Source organism: Bidens hawaiensis, unplaced genomic scaffold, assembly GCF_021521415.1.
Source record: "Bidens hawaiensis isolate Kalapana, Puna unplaced genomic scaffold, B.hawaiensis_p1.1 tig00016505_1, whole genome shotgun sequence".
Lineage (NCBI taxonomy): Eukaryota > Viridiplantae > Streptophyta > Magnoliopsida > Asterales > Asteraceae > Bidens > Bidens hawaiensis.
The window spans coordinates 145,888-164,190 of NW_027492516.1; the positions used below are offsets into that span (position 1 = coordinate 145,888).

General features: G+C 35.1%; 2 protein-coding genes across 2 annotated transcripts; both read left to right on the forward strand.

The window, feature by feature from the left end:
* The first annotated feature begins 12,685 nt into the window (after positions 1-12,685).
* Positions 12,686-14,530, forward strand: LOC143551660 (uncharacterized). Its single transcript, XM_077042052.1, has 2 exons — positions 12,686-12,763; positions 14,053-14,530. Exons 1-2 carry the CDS (start codon positions 12,686-12,688, stop codon positions 14,503-14,505), a joined length of 531 nt encoding a protein of 176 aa, XP_076898167.1. The 3' UTR covers positions 14,506-14,530.
* An 840-nt stretch (positions 14,531-15,370) lies between these two features.
* Positions 15,371-18,086, forward strand: LOC143551638 (putative GPI-anchored protein At3g06035). Its single transcript, XM_077042029.1, has 2 exons — positions 15,371-15,461; positions 17,572-18,086. The coding sequence occupies exons 1-2, from the start codon at positions 15,371-15,373 to the stop codon at positions 18,084-18,086; spliced, it is 606 nt and encodes a 201-aa protein (XP_076898144.1).
* Positions 18,087-18,303: the final 217 nt, after the last annotated feature.

The following is an 18,303-nucleotide window of genomic DNA, read 5'->3' on the forward strand; positions in this document are numbered from 1 at the left end:
TCATACACTTAATTTTGTCATACAAAAATGAAATTTTAGTGCGTGTATGTTTACAGAGTTCTTTACGGAGAGTTGTGGCAATCATTTAATGAAGTGGTTGAGTGTATGCATTTACATCTTGCACATGTTGTATTTAAATACCGACTATTTTGTACTTTTGTAATTTGTTACTGACTATTCCGCCCCCAATTTTTGAACTTAGAACTTCTCTGTGTAGCCTATATATATAAAGTAAATATGCGTAGCCAATATATATAACGTAAATACAGCTCGTATATTTCCATTAATATTTTTGGGTCCAAAAGTAATAATATATATGATTTTTTATAGCCTAAATCAAACCAACTATTTTTTTATATATATTTTGTAAGGCAAATCTCATATATTCCGTAGGACTCGAACTTATAACTTTTGGGTGTTTAAGAGACTTTGTCTCTACCTCTGATCAACCATAGCAAAAAACCAAACCAACCACACGAACTGATTATTATTATTTTTTATTTATGGTATATTTTAGGAAAAAAAAATCGGTTTTTTTATGTGTAAAAACTTAATAATAATTTTTAATATTTTCACTCCCTAGATTAAGAGTTCAAATTCCTTCTTAGATAGAAAAGATTATATTGTTAGGGGAACAATGATAACATAATAAAACGATTAAAGGTGTTCATGAGTTTTATTTAAAGGAGGAAAGTAAAGGTTAAAAAGATGAAAATGATATGACTTTTAACTGATACAAGGTGTGCGTTTATCCAATACATTTCATAAACCCTCTAAAGGTTTGAAGCATAATATTTGATTTTTTAATTTTAATATTAATAAAAGATATTGTGGGTTATCATATACTAGTTTGAGACTCGTCTATTACACGGGTAGTTTTTGAAAATACAATATTTAATAAATAATCGATATACAAAAAATAATAAACATATTAAGCACTATTAATACAAAGTCGTTGTACAATAGTCTTTAAAACAGTTTTAAAGTAAAAGATTATTATAAATATCAAATATTTGAAAAAAAATAGGAAGTGAATATTAAATTAACAAATTTTGAAGCATAAATATTAAGAATGGTAAATGTTATTTTACTATTATAAATTTGTTAAAAATTGTGAGGTTTAATGTGAGAGTAATAAGTGGCAAAACTTGTAATTTTTTATTAGAGAGTACAGATATAGATATTTTCACCCCCTAAATTAAAAGTTCAAATTCCTCCTTTGATGGAAAAGATTATATTGTTAGGGGAACAATGATAACATAATAAAATGATTAAATGTGTTCATGAGTTTTATTTAAAGGAGGAAAGTAAATGTTAAAAAGATGGAAATAATACGACTTTTAACTAATACAAGGTGTGCGTTTATCCAATACATTTCATAAACCCTCTAAAGGTTTGAAGCATATAAATATTTGATTTTTTAATTTTAATATTAGTAAAAGATATTGTGGGTTACATATATCATGATTAGGGGTGTTCAAAAAAATTCGAATCCGAAATATCCGAATCCCGGTTATCCGAAATTTCGGATATCCGAATCCCGGATATCCGAAAATTCGGATTCAGATTCGGATAGCATTTCTGAGATATTTCGGATAGTTCGGATATCCGAACTATCTGATATTAAGTTTTATATTTTTAATTTAATTTTATATATCAAATTATTATTACTAAAACCTAATTCTTATCCTTTCTTTTTTCAATTCCACGCCACTCCCAACCTCTGTTCTCATATATGTTCTCTTTTTTCTTTTAATTCCACTAGATCTTGACCGGACGAACCAACAGGCAGCAGCTCCGCCTCCCCCATCGTCTCACCATCAGTCCTTCATCACTCACCACCTCGTCTCACCGTCGTCACCATAGCCCTCGTCAGTCGTCACTGGACCATAACACTCATCATTTCGTCAATCGTCACCACAACCCTCATTTCTGTTCTTTTTTAATTTTTAAGATGTGTATTAAGAAGATTGATTGTTTTGAACAATGGAATGTGTGGTATTTGCTTGTTTGTTTGTATTTTGAACAATTTTTGTTTAGTTTGTTGGATTGAAAAACTTGGATTCTTGAGATAGTGTAAGGTTTATTATTAAAATAGTTTTTTTTTTGGATTTTCGGATATCTGATTTACTATCCGATCGGATATCCGAAGTTTTGGATATCCGAACTTTGGATATCCGAAATTTCGGATTCGGATTCGGATAGTAAAATCTACTATCCGAAAGGACCGAATATCCGAAGTTCGGATATCCGAAACTTTAGATATCTGGTTTTTAACAGCCCTAATCATGATGGAGTCAAAACAAGCAAGGATTTCCAATACCATAAATCAAGGTCCTTCTAACTAATACACGATCATCATAAATGCTGATGATTAACATATATTGTTTTTAAAATATATTTATCCAATAATATTTATTTTAAATATAAATTTTACAATTATACTTTTAACTTTAACTTTGTTAAACAACTAGGATAGAGCCCGTGTGATACACGGGTTGTTAAAAAAGTAAAATAAAAAAGTTAAATTTAATAATATACATATTAACATATCTTATGGATTCATAAGATATAAATAATTTATTAAAATACATAGATTAGTAAGAATAATTTGTAATTTGCATTTTAAAAGTAATAAAATGGTAGGTTGTGAATTTATACCAATTAAGAGAAAAAGAAGACAAACATCAATTGATCCTAGTTGAGTTGGTAAGCTATAAACATTTTAAAAGTAAGGTATTGAGTTAAATTCTCACTAACAACATATTTTTCATTTTAGCATTCATGAAGGAAAATTGTAAAAATGAAAACTTGTACACTTAGAGCCTATGTGAAGGGTCTAATTGAATACCAAGTGAAAAAATTGTGTTGCTTTAATATATAGATAGATTTTGTACAATTACTTCATACTTAACTGATGTCCTATTAGAGACAAAAGTCACTATTTAAATCTTTTTATATATCAGAGGGTGCATAGAGTGGAGACAATACATACACTTAGGAATGGATTTATGGTCGGTGCCAAAGTGAACACCAACCAATCTTCGTTGGTACACTGAGATAAGTTTACTCATATACAAATGTATTCTGGATGATCCCTATTAAGGTTCTGTTGGGTTTTAACAAGATTATCAAAGTGATAAAACCTTACTTTTACCAAAAACGTAGCGGATAAATGTTTTAAATCTTGTTAGTTTATAGTGTATAAAACCAATTTTATACATGCAAAACCCAAACCCGGATCCATATACGAAATACATACCATCAAACACATGCATGTCACTATAAGTTCATGCATGTTAAACTACCTTTCAAGTAAACCAAAACCGGGTGAAGAAAGAGTGATTGGAAGGCAAGAACTTGAATATGGAAGCTCCTCAAGCTAACATACCCCAAGCTTCCGACAATACACCTTTGTTTAGCTAGGATTCACTTGAAAAACCAACTCCTCCTTGATGTTCTTCCTTGTGGCCGAAAATGGGAGAGAAAAGGAAGAGATGAATGTTTTGTTACTTGCAAAAAAATTGTAAGAATGAATGAAAGACAAAAGTCACTATTTAAATCTTTTTATATATCAGAGGGTGCATAGAGTGGAGACAATACATACACTTAGGAATGGATTTATGGTCGGTGCCAAAGTGAACACCAACCAATCTCCGTTGGTACACTGAGATAAGTTTACTCATATACAAATGTATTGTGGATGATCCCTATTACGGTTCTGTTGGGTTTTAACAAGATTATCAAAGTGATAAAACCTTACTTTTACCAAAAACGTAGCGAATAAATGTTTTAAATCTTGTTAGTTTATAGTGTATAAAACCAATTTTATACATGCAAAACCCAAACCCGGATCCATATACGAAATACATACCATCAAACACATGCATGTCACTATAAGTTCATGCATGTTAAACTACCTTTCAAGTAAACCAAAACCGGGTGAAGAAAGAGTGATTGGAAGGCAAGAACTTGAATATGGAAGCTCCTCAAGCTAGCATACCCCAAGCTTCCGACAATACACCTTTGTTTAGCTAGGATTCACTTGAAAAACCAACTCCTCCTTGATGTTCTTCCTTGTGGCCGAAAATGGGAGAGAAAAGGAAGAGAGGAATGTTTTGTTACTTGCAAAAAAATTGTAAGAATGAATGAAAGAGAGTTAAGGAGTTAATGGAAGCACCACCCATGGCACCCACTCACATCCAATTCATGTCTCCACTAAAGAAAACATAATAATATAAAATAAAAAGTGTAAGAGAGTAGGGGGGGCGGCCACCCTCTCACCCATTTCAAATTATATATTTTTTTTTCTTTAAATAAGTTTTATATCATAAAACTCACATTGTGTTATTTCCCAAAATAAATATAACACAATATAGGTAACATGCTTGGTAACCATTATTCACATATTGTTATTTGACTATCTTAAATAACACTATGGAATACTCTCTCTCTCAAAGTATAAATCATCCATATGATTTATTTATTTCACAAGTACAACGTATTTAGAAACCCCTTTCCAAATAACTCAAGTGTTAATATTTGTTAGTTATGATCATATCATATATAAACAAATATTATTGGTGTTTGTCTAGCTTGTTATTGGGTATGACCCGACTTGGATCATAACGTACTAGCCACATCAATAATAATATGTGTCTTGGGCAGACCGAGTCCAACAATCTCTCACTTGCACAAGATACATAGAAGATTGATGCAAGTAGCAAATACCGCCTAACTACGGTTTACTACCCCTAATACGCATGACGAAGTGCCATTCAATAACATCATCCCCTTCAAGTCCCTTGAAATGATTTAGGTGAATCTATCATTTATCCTTTTGCCACGGATGTCATGTCAAATCCAGAGACACAGAGTGATCATTCTCTGTTGATTTAACTTAGCAGGCCTTAGACATCTTACTCTCAACGAATAAGAGAGACAAATCCCCTCTTGACTACATACGTCTCTCACAATCACCTTGTACTATACCTGATCTTAGACTTATGTACTGTCATGTTTCAGAGCAGCGAAGAACTAAGTCAAAGTATAATAGTTGGTGAATATCAAGACCCAATATGTATCTCAGGTCGGAGGATACTATGATATTCGCCTTTTACTCAAATTTACTTATGATCAATAACAAAGATTCCAAGTAGTAACATTTGAGAGCGGGCCAGTCCAATATTTATATCCCATAAATATCTATAAACCTTGGCAGCAACCTTTTGCTCTATATTCATACCTTATGAATATCTACCAATCCAAGTTCATAATAGTCTTACCTTCATATTTGTTCCCACAAATATGAGCGACTACGGACATTTAGAATAAGTAACTTATTCACGGATTTAAACATGCTAAAATGGAACATAACTCAAAATGTCATAATGATAAACCATAATCATATGAATGAGTGAAAATAACAATTGTTCCGATATCCAAATACAAAATTAGATCATATCCAATCACTAGAATATCGAAGTCCTAAGGCACAAGTGTGACCTTCATGCTTTGGCCTTTCAAGGAGCTTCGTGAGTGGATCCGAAATGTTTTGATCGGTGTGAACTTTGCGAATACATATCTTTCTTTTCTCAACTTCATCCCTTATGTAGTTGAACCTCCGCTCAATGTGCCTCGTCTTTTGATGAGCACGAGGTTCCTTGATTTGAGAAATCGCACCCTCGTTGTCACAAAAGATTTATAGAGGGTCCTGAATGGTACGGACCACCCCTAGGTCGGCAATGAATTTCCTAATCCACGCAGCTTCTTGAGCTGCCAATGAGGCGGCGACGTATTCCGATTCTGTGGTGGACAAAGCTACCACATCTTGTTTCGAGCTCTTCCAAGAGACTGCCCCACCATTCATAATGAAAACATATCCCGATTGTGATCGAGAATCATCTCGATCGGTTTGGAAACTCGCATCCGTGTAACCTTTTACAACGATTTCCTCCTCACCCGAACCGTATATTAAAAACATGTCCTTAGTCCTTCTAAGGTATTTCAATATACTTTTAACCGCCATCCAATGGCTACTTCTCGGATTATGTTGGAATCTACTTGTCACGCTTAAAGCGCATGACACATCCGGTCTAGTGCATACCATTGCATACATAATGGATCCAATAGCCGATGCGTATGGGATCCCATTCATTTTATCTTGCTCTTCTTTTGAGCTTGGACATTGAGACGCACTCAATATCGTTCCTCTTTGAATAGGTACCAAACCTCTCTTAAAGTTCTCCATCTTGAACCTTTTCAAGATTTTGTCAATGTATGCACTTTGGTTTAAACCTATCAACCGCCTTGATCTATCCCTATAGATCTTTATTCCCAAAGTATAGGCGGCTTCACCAAGATCTTTGATGAAAAAACAACTTCCAAGCCATGCTTTTACATCTTCCATGGTTGGAATGTCACTCCCAAATAGTAGTATGTCATCAACATACAATACTAAGAAGGTAATGATGCTCCCACTAGCTTTCTTATACACACAAGCTTCATCACCATTTTTGATGAATCCAAATTTCTTAACTTCTTCATCAAAACGGTGATTCCAACTTCTAGATGCTTGTTTCAATCCATAGATTGATTTCTTTAACTTGCATACTTTGTTAGGATGCTGTGGATCGACAAAACCTTCGGGATGAACCATATAGACATCTTCCTCAAGATGCCCATTTAGAAAAGCGGTTTTGACATCCATTTGCCAAATCTCATAGTCATAATATGCGGCTATGACAAACAATATCCTAATCGACTTTAGCATTGCTACGGGAGAAAAAGTTTCATCAAAGTCAATCCCTTGAGTTTGGGTGAAACCCTTTGCAACAAGTCTTGCTTTATAAGTATCCAAGTTTCCATGCATATCGGTTTTCTTCTTGAAAACCCACTTACTTTCAACTGGTTTGGAATTAAGAGGTGGTATAACCAAATCCCATACTTGGTTGTCATGCATGGATTGCATCTCTACGTTCATGGCTTCAAGCCATTTGTCACAATCGGATTGTGACATTGCATCACGGTATGTGGTGGGTTCATCTGAATCTACCACATAGCATCCATCCATGAAAAATCCATATCTTTCGGGTGGATGACTAATTCTACCGGATTTGCGAACATTTTGTGTATTTTGATCAACCATTTGATCATTCTCAACAACCTCTTGTTGATTGCTAGTGTCAACCAAACGTGTATTGGCTTGTGGTTCTCGTTCCTCCTCGAGTTCCACCGTTCTACTAGTACCTTCCATAAGGAACTTAGTTTCCAAGAACTCGGCCTTTCGAGCAATGAACACTTTTTGCTCGGTTGGGTTGTAGAAATAATATCCCATAGAATCTTTGGGATATCCTACAAAAATATACTTAGTGAATCGACTTTCAAGTTTGTTTTGGGTGTTGTTCTTGACATAAGCCTCACAACCCCATACCTTTAAATATGATAATGACGGAGCCCTTCCATTCCATATTTCAAAAGGTGTTTGTCCACTTTCTTTGTTGGGGCCATATTTAGAATACGGGCCGCGGAGAGCAAAGCGAAACCCCAAAATGATAGAGGCAATGTGCTTCTAGCCATCATAGATCGAACCATATCCAATAGAGTTCGATTTCTTCTCTCGGACACACCATTATGTTGTGGTGTTTCGGGTGGAGTAAGTTGTGAGATGATCCCACAACTTCTAAGATGATCTTTGAAAGCATCACTTGGGTATTCTCCTCCTCTATCCGAACGAAGTACTTTGATGGTTTTATCGAGTTGATGTTGTACTTCATTTTGGAAGATTTTGAACATTTCAAAAGCTTCATCTTTGTATCTTAACAAATACACATACCCATAACGACTATAGTCGTCAATAAAGGTAATGAAGTATCTTTCACCATTCCTTGTCATTGCCTTAAAAGGACCACATACATCTGAATGTATGATACCTAATAAGTCTTTTGCCCTTTGGTTTGTTCCACTAAAGGGGTCCTCGGTCATCTTTCCTAACATACAAGACTCGCATTTATCAAATGAATCACCTTCACTTGATTCCAAAAGACCATTCTTTTGAAGTGTATGTATGCGATCTTTGTTTATATGACTTAGGCGATAATGCCAAAGATAAGTTTTACTCAAATCCATTTTGAGCCTTTTGGTGCTTGATTGGTATAACATGTTATCATAAGATGTGTTATTATGAACCAATTCATAAATGCCATTAGATGGCATTGCTTTAAAATAAAATACATCACTCATGAAAACATAAATACAATCATCCATAAACTTAAAATCATAACCATATTGTCTTAACAAGGAAACGGAGATAATATTCCTAGTCAAACTAGGAGCATACAAAACATTATTTAAAATAACTTCCAAACCATTTGGAAGCTTCAAAATGTAGTTCCCTCGGGCTTCGACAACAACCTTTGCTCCGTTGCCCATGAAGAGACTAATATCTCCCTTCTTGAATCCTTCATTTCCTTTAAACCCCTGCAACAAATTGCAAATATGAGTTCCACATCCGGTATCCAATACCCATGTGTTAGAGGAAATAATATTAAGAACAACATGAATCATGAAAGTTGTACCCAAGGTTTGCCCCGCATCCCTCTTAGCTTTCAACTCTTTGAGATAGGTTGGACAATTCCTCATCCAATGCCCTATCTCCCCACATCCAAAACAAGGATCCTCTGCGCAAACCTTTGGCTTCTTTTCCTTCGGTTTGGGTGGTCCCGCTTTCGCCTTTCCCTTGAACTTAGCCATGACTTGTCCCTTACCTTTGGCAACCTTTGCCTTAGGTTCCGGGTGATGCCTCTTCCTATTGCCTCCCTCATTGATCGTGAGAACGGGTAAAACCTTTTTACCCATTCCCGTCTCGGGCGTCTTGAGCATTGCATGAAGCTCACCAATGCTCTTGTCCCACCCATACATGTTATAATTCATAACAAAAGTCTCAAATTTCTTGGTTAGCCCATTTAGGATCAAATCCGTGGCTAACTCGTTTGAGACGCGACAATTAAGGCGCTCGAGACGATCAATGTGGCTTTTCATCTTAAGCACATAGGAGGAAACGGAGTGGGTTTCTTCCATACGACATGCATGAAGCGCTCGAACCGTTTCGAAGCGCTCCACCCTAGCTTGTGTAAGGAACATTTCCTTAAGTTGAGTAATCATATTGTATGCCCCATGAAGTTCAAAATCCTTTTGAATTTCGAGAATCATAGTTCCCAACATGAGGCAAGAAACTTGCACCGAATCCTCTTTGTGCTTTACCCAATTGTTATAGTTTTCGGCATCGTCAATGCTAGGTTCATCAGGAATAGGTTCGTCTATTACGTAGTATTTCTTTTCTTGCTTGAGAACGATTCTCAAGTTACGATACCAATCCATAAAGTTGGTATAGTTTAGACGATCCTTATCAAGAATAGATCTTAGTGATAGGTTATTTACGGGTGGAATAATAACGTTAGGTGGATTGTTGATTGCGGCCATCTACAAACATAACAAAGCTCAATTTTAGTATTTTCGATATCAATTAATTTTAATCTTTAATACCCTTTATGTCTCCAAGACAATTAATGATTAAAATCTAGAACCCAACGTTACATTCAAATAGTAGTTAGGTGACCTTTATCCTACTATTTAAATTAACAAGGTAGTCAACGTTTGACGATTGCAACCCTTTGCAACTTCTAGTTTTATGGGATTGGTTAAACATCTTATGTTTAGTTGGCATGTTTAATCCCATCAACACCATTATACACCATGCTTCGGTGACCCTATTCACATGGTTTAAAATTTAAGTCGTCCTACATATACACACATGTGAGTTTACATATACAAGTGGTTAGGTGACCTTTATCCCACTTATATGGTAAACCCACCTCAAACTCATAAGTTTCCTCCAACATGGTTAGGTGACCTTTATCCCATATCGAGTTCCCAAGTGATTCGAGTGTTGTATAAAAGGATGGTGTTCGACTTATTTTATAAAAGGGTTTTTTTTAGTTTTCTAAATTCTAGATTGGAAAACCTTTTATGTACCTAGCATTTGCATGCATTCAAATGTATGGTACTTAGTTGAAAAACCCATTTTCAAAGTTCCTATTAATAAAACCCATTTTATTGTAAAATCATTAGCCCTTAATAAAACCAATTTTATTACCTAAAGATTTTTAAGGAACCAATTTTATGCTAGTTGTTGATTTTAAGTAGTTAGAAAACCATATTGCAATAACACAAACAAAAGAAATTCAATCATGCAAGCATAAAACATACAACCACAAGTTCATAACCATAGCCTCCTAATATTGACTACACTTGTTGACTGAAGACAAGTGTGTCAAAAAGGTCTTTCCTAAGGGACCCGAAAGGACATAATATTGTGTCGGTGAACTCCCACTTGATCTCGCATCCAAATGCTCCAAGTGTTCACCCCCGTGTTGTGGTCTCCACTTTATTTGGGCTTCCATCCTTGCATCTTCTTTTACAAAATATGTCCTAATACATTTTCTAGTAAAAGAAATGCATCTAATCTACTTATTATTATAAACTAAATGATTGAATAAATAGATTACAAACCCAAATAAATATTACAACCATATCGAATGAACAAACAACCACTTGAATCAACAAACACATCAACACAATCATTTAACCAAACACAAGGCCATGACTAGGTTATGAATATCTATTACACATCCAAATATGCAATAATCCAAGACCCAAAATTGGTTCCTCTTTGGCCTAAAACTTTCGGCCCAAACTTGACCAAACCGAAGGTTCCGGGTTTTGTCCAAACAACACAATCAATCATCCAAATGACTTGGTTTTTCAAGATTACCACATGCATGTAAAGTATAATCTTGAAAAACCATGGGGTAACCAAAACCCCTAAAATTTTTGGCCATATGGTAAAACCCCACCATAAACCCGAAAATTTTTGGGTCTAATGAAGCATGCATCCGTATAAGCGGCTCTTGATGCCATTGTTGGGTTTTAACAAGATTATCAAAGTGATAAAACCTTACTTTTACCAAAAACGCAGCGGATAAATGTTTTAAATCTTGTTAGTTTATAGTGTATAAAACCAATTTTATACATGCAAAACCCAAACCCGGATCCATATACGAAATACATACCATCAAACATATGCATGTCACTATAAGTTCATGCATGTTAAACTACCTTTCAAGTAAACCAAAACCGGGTGAAGAAAGAGTGATTGGAAGGCAAGAACTTGAATATGGAAGCTCCTCAAGCTAGCATACCCCAAGCCTCCGACAATACACCTTTGTTTAGCTAGGATTCACTTGAAAAACCAACTCCTCCTTGATGTTCTTCCTTGTGGCCGAAAATGGGAGAGAAAAGGAAGAGAGGAATGTTTTGTTACTTGCAAAAAAATTGTAAGAATGAATGAAAGAGAGTTAGGGAGTTAATGGAAGCACCACCCATGGCACCTACTCACATCCAATGCATGTCTCCACTAAAGAAAACATAATAATATAAAATAAAAAGTGTAAGAGAGTAGGGGGGGCACCCTCTCACCCATTTCAAATTATATATATATTTTTTCTTTAAATAAGTTTTATATCATAAAACTCACATTGTGTTATTTTCCAAAATAAATATAACACAATATAGGTAACATGCTTGGTAACCATTATTCACATATTGTTATTTAACTATCTTAAATAACACTATGGAATGCTCTCTCTCAAAGTATAAATCATCCATATGATTTATTTATTTCACAAGTACAATGTATTTAGAAACCCCTTTCCAAATAACTCAAGTGTTAATATTTGTTAGTTATGATCATATCATATATAAACAAATATTATTGGTGTTTGTCTAGCTTGTTATTGGGTATGACCCGACTTGGATCATAACGTACTAGCCACATCAATAATAATATGTGTCTTGGGCAGACCGAGTCCAGCAGGTTCATCCCTGCAGAGCATATTATCATCAGCTTGCTTTATGTTACATACGACTATTACATAAGTCATTTGCTTTCTTTTGGTTTCCTTGCGTTTAAGATGGTGGAGTTGTGTCCAATATGTCATGATGGTAAGGTTATCACCCGAAAATCTGTTAATGTAACTTTTAAATGACTTAGTTTTGATGTTAGTATATGGCTAGCGGCACAATTTTTTGTCCGTTCACCTGTAATTTCGACGTAAACAGGTTAAAAAAGATCACACGTTTGTAAAAATTAAAAAAGAAAAATGACTGGGCCGAGTAAAGTATTTCTATTTCTACAATCATACCGGTCCAATAAATACCCACAAAACTTTACAAAAATACCCGGTCCGGGTGGGTTTGGGTTTGTCATCCCATATCATAATACGGGTCATGGTTTAGGGTTTCTGTATAATCCAACCCAACCCAACCCAACCCATTGATTTCTCAATTCAATTCCTTCCTGCACTAAACTAATATCAAACCAAGCGAGATGATGAGCTTTGAGTACACTAAAGCCGATTTCTAGGGTTGTTTCAGTAATTATTGAAATAAATTGCTTATTGGTTCACAGTCTGCTGACCTAAGGTATCAGATTTCAATTGCTTGTTTAATGCCCACATTGTTACTTATTTAATTATCAGTGATTGCTATAATTTGATGTACTTACCCTAACAATTAGGGACAACAAAAAGATAAGCTATTTACTTGTAAATTATTTGTAGATATCATCATGTTGAAGCAAGCATCTTCTGTGTCATCTATGCTCAAGACCAAACTATGTATTGCCAGACATATTCACACTCTTCAGGTAATTATCGTCCGATTGATTGTACGCTGTGCTAGACCGATATAATCTTTTCATTAGGGGTGATCACCAAAACTGACCTAGACCTGGTAATGGTAAAGACTATACCCAGGAACCGATCCTATTGTTAATACTCAGTTTGGGTCCTAGAACTGTTTGTTAGTATTTGAACCGATTTTTGTAGTTTTCATGCCATTCTTGCAGACGCAGACCCTATCGGGCCTGGTTTTTTGGTGTTGAACCGACCCTATTGTATTCTAAGCGGGCGTGATTGGTTTGGGCTTGGCGGGTCTCGTGGTTGGACGGGTATGAGCCGGTTCATGCTCACCCCTAGATTTTGTTGATTCAAGTTGATACTAGAGGTTCAAAATTTTGGGATGGATTGATACGGGTTGGGTCGGGTTCGTTGATTCAAAAACTTTGTTCATCGTGATTTGAAAATCACAGTTGTATCAAATATTGTTATAAAGTTTGTATTTTTTTTAATAATAATCTATTGTTTGCTTAAAAGGATTTAGGAGGCTTTTAATTTTTATTGATTATAAGTACACTTTGGGTGATTCAAGACTTGTTAGCAGAGGCTTGTAAATGAACAAATCAAGCACGAATGGGGCATGTTCGTGTTAGTTCATTTGGCTTTAACCTAACAAACGATCGAACATGAACATATACGAACGAAGTTTTCTTCTTCGTGTTTGTTGATTAAGAAAATCTGTTCATGTTTGTTCGTTAACATATATAAACGTACGATTCACGAACGTAAACAAACAAACATAACTAGCATAGATAAATGAACATAACTGAGTGAAAACCAATTAAAAGTAAACCTGATCATTAATCTGTCGTGCTGAAAAACTTAATAATACCATACTAAATTGTGTGGTGTGATATTTTAATTACATAAAACAAGACAAAAATTGTAGTGGGCATAAAAAGTTTAGAAAAATGGAGAAACAAACGTAAACGAACTTAAACAGATGTAAAATAAAGAACCTAAATGAACATAGGCAAACATAAACGAATTTAAATGAATGTAAACGAATGCACGATACTTGTGTTCATGTTCGTTCTTTAACTGAATGAACAAACATTATTGTATGTGTTTGTTAATCTATTAAATAAATGAACATAAACGAACTTGACGCCAATCGGTTCATGAGCAGTTCACTGAATGTTCGGTCGGGTATACAGGCCTACTCGTTAGAGATAACCTAACGCAAATAGACCCATAATGAGTATTAGCTTGGAATGTTTTTTAATTACACAAACAGTAACAAAAAACTGATTTGCAGGCGCTTTCTGCACCAAGAAGCTTTTTTGGAGTAGAAGATTTCTTGGATGATGATAACAGCCGTCCATATACTTACCAAAAAGAAAAGAAATCAAAGAATCCAAACAAACACATATCATTCAAGCAGCGCACAATAGCATACATGGAGCCATTCACACTGGATGTTTTCATCTCAAAACGGTTCGTTTCAGCTTCAATTACTCACAGGGTAACAAGTAAACAAGTTGCAGTCGCGGGCACCAACTCAAAAGATATTAAAGCAGCACTTAAGTCTCGATCCGACATTCCCGCTTGTTTGGCTATTGGGAAGATATTGTCTGATCGGGCTCGAGAAGCTGATGTGTATACGGCTTCTTATACGCCTAGAGAAAGGGATAAGTTTGAAGGTAAGATTAGAGCGGTTGTTCAGTCGCTTATTGATAATGGCATTGATGTTAAGATTTATCTTGATTAAGTTAAATCATGTTCAAGTGATTGTGTGTGTTCAAACTTATGGGATTGGAGATTTTTATTTGAGGTTTGAATGTTTGTGTTGCATGATATATATGTTGGTTGTTAGATGTAGTGTTCTCTGGTTTTTATTTTGTTCAATTGGTTTTATACTGTTTTCGATGATGATGGTGGCGGCAACGATGGTGGGCCCTTGATTGTAGTAAACAATCCAACAGCCCAACTCAGGGTGGTTTGTACTTTGTACCGATACTCACCCTGAGGTCTATGAGGTAATGAGACTACATGCAAATTTGAGTTTGATGTCGTATTTCTAAAGAAACTTAAAATTTTATATAAAAAAAACGGAAAATGTAAAAGAAGTTGAATACTAAATGTTTCAATTAAGGACATTACATCTTTTATTCCTATATGTCAGGCAAAGTGACGGATGACATGGTAGTGGATGGCGGAACACAAGAAAATTGTTGTACTTTCACCATTTCAAATGACGGAAGTTTTGATAATCGTCCAGTTCAATCGAATATTCTATGATCCGCCATTTGAAATATCAAATCACCTAAAAACCTTTAAAATTTTTTCTTCTTCCAGAAACAGAAACCATTTCGCTCCAATATTTTATGGTATTTTATAAAATTTTTCCAGGCAAAAGTGAAAGAAATAACTTATTTTAAGTTTACCTTTAAATCCATGTCGAGTATTTAACAATTTATTATTTATTTTTTTAATGTTCATCAACAGCTTTGAAAATGACGTTTGACAAAGTCCATACCACCGCATAAGCTTTACTCTATATCTATATAATAATAATAATAATAATAACATCACTCACTCGTATGATTCCTTCACCGACCAAACACACAACACAAATGTCGGTGGCGTATCTTAAAAAATACGTGATTCTCACGCTCCTCCTCCTTTCAATCTTCTGCATCAATCAAACAGTCAAGTGCGACGACGGTAACTTGTTGCTTTTACTTTTAAATTAATTTAATTTCATGTTTTAATGTCAAGTAGTAATCACCATTGCTTGCTTGCTTTGTGAATCATGATGGGTTAATTTATCAACTGTCTGAGCATATGATCTAGCTACCTTAGGTAGGTTTTCTAGTAGTCTTAATGATTTCTAGCATCAAGATGAGTTGGATTCGGGTGATTCATTTTACATGTGGATTTAGATCTGATTGGTTTTGGCTAATTTGGTGTTCGGGTAATTAATCTGTTTATTATTATAAGTTATAACCAGAGTTAGATCATTGAATGCGGAAATAATCAGAATTAGATTGTAACGACTAACAATACATAGAAGATTAACATGGCCTGTACATCCAACATCGGCCATGGATACGAGAGATTCTTGGTTCATAAGGAATGCCCTGCCTCTTGAATCATCAATATGTTTTGGGCTTAGTTGGTTGGGGAACATATGAAAACCCCACAGTTAAGCGTGCTTATATGGCAGGTGTGCTTAGGTGGTGAGTTGTGAGTTCTCTTCGAAAGTCTCCATCGGAGCAACCAAAAACAAAGCCGTGAGTAGAGGTGCACAACGGAATTGGGTTTTTTTATACTTCGTTTTTTACAAACCGACCCTACCTGTAGGGTATGGATAAGGTATGCATTTTAGAACCAAAACCCGGACCCAATTTGTACCCAGTAATACCCGAAAACCGGAACAGGTTCCATACCCGGAACCGGGTTTCAAAACCCGAAATTACTCGAAAAATACATGAAAAATACCCAAAAAAAAACCCTCAAAAAAGTGCAGCCCCTTAAAAAACTCAATCTATACCCAATAAAAACCCGAAAATAGGGTTTTTTCAATACGAATATGGTATTCAAATATCCGGTTTTAGAATTACCCAGTTCTATACCCAACCCAAACCCGATGCATAGGGTATGATTTTTAGAGACAATACCCAAACCCGAACCGAGTATGGCCAATACCTGAATTTCCGATACCTGGAACTGGGTATTAGAAAACCCGATTTGTGCACCTCTAGCCGTGAGTTCCTGGGTGGGCCATCCATCGTGGGCAAACCGGATAATATTGGTGGTAAGAGGGATTGGATGTTGTATAGATTACCGAATAATCAGAATTAGATTATCGTTTAATTAACATTGCATAGATAGGTTGGTAACATATTGTTTTTCTGCAGGCAATATGAAATTTATTAATTATCTTACCCTTAAACATCCACATAACTAGACCAAAATTAAGTTTGTCCAATCCAACATTAATTACTGATTCTGTACAATTACAAGATAATTAATTCCAAGCACAAGTTCAAACTTAAAAATCCTCTTAATTACTTTGGAAAATTTACAATGTGCTTTTTGACATACGAGAACATTTGGGTGAACTTTATTATTTAAAATGAAATATATGTTGTTTTCATGGATTATTAGGAGATGGTTTCATGTTTAAAGATTGTTGATAGTCGATACGAGCTTTAATCTTTTGTGGCAACCATTAGGTTTCACGGGCTTGAAAAGTTTACTTGATCGGTGTCCTTAAAAGACTGTTATACAATTAACAAAACATTATATAGCCACCAAGACATATTATAAAACAAAGCCCTTTCTATCCATAGAACTATGCATATGTTCTTAGATCACTCGAATAGTTGATAAATGAACTGGACAACTAGTAAATACGGTAATCTGAAACACATTAAAACAAAGATTTGATTATATTGTAAAAGTAATGTCATTATAATCATATGTAACACATTAAACATTTATAATAAATTGAATTAAACAAGTATATTAGACTGATCATATATATGTGCATTTGCGCATGGGTATATATGTCTATGCATATTGGTTATAGAGTTTGTTAGAACCACTTGTTAGATACAGTTGGTTCTAACAAACTCTATAACAACCAATATACATAAAGACATATATACCCCTGCGCAAATTCACATATATATGATCTGTCTATAACAAGCATAGAGTATTTGTGAGTCAAACCAACCCAACACACACAAAAATTAGTCATAATGTATGTTTTAACTTCAACAATTATTATTTATTATCATTAATTAACACAACCTTTGTAACTTTACAGATGCAGAAGACAGCCTTCTTCCCGGAATCAACAGCTACCGAGCAACCCTAAAATTAACAGCTCTAACCGAAAACGACCGAGCCAAATGCCTAGCCGATCAACTCGCCGACCAATTCAAAAAACAACCATGCACAAACACAACTGGCTCCAACACCGTACCCGGAACCGAACCAGAATTCGCCAATTATCCCGACCTTTTAACCAAATGTCATTTAAACGTTACCACCACCCGAGACGGTGTTGTGCTGCCCGCATGTGTTCCTAATCTTGATTCCACCCTCGTACTTTCTAACTACACGCAGTCCCAATATTCAAAGTACTTAAACGACACCTCGTATACTGGTGTTGGGATCGGTTCTGAGGATGACTGGATTCTGGTTGTGTTGACGACAAACACACCGGAAGGCGGGTTTTCGCCTGGGAGTAATGATGTAACTAATTCTGTTTACAAAACCGGTCCTATGTGTTACTCGGTGCTTTTACTTGTGGCGTTTTTGTCGTTCGTGTGGGTTTGATTATAAATCGGTCTACGAGTTGTTTGTATGGATGGTTTTTGTTTGATTTTAAAAATGTATTGACACGGATATTACTTATGGTAGCATACTTTTGGGGTTTGAGATGTAGTCTGAATTTTGTATGAATATTTGAAATGTTTTCTTATTGTTTCTGATTTTGGTGTTTTGAGGTTGGATTTTTCAGATGCAGATGATATTGTAATAACTATTCAAAAGT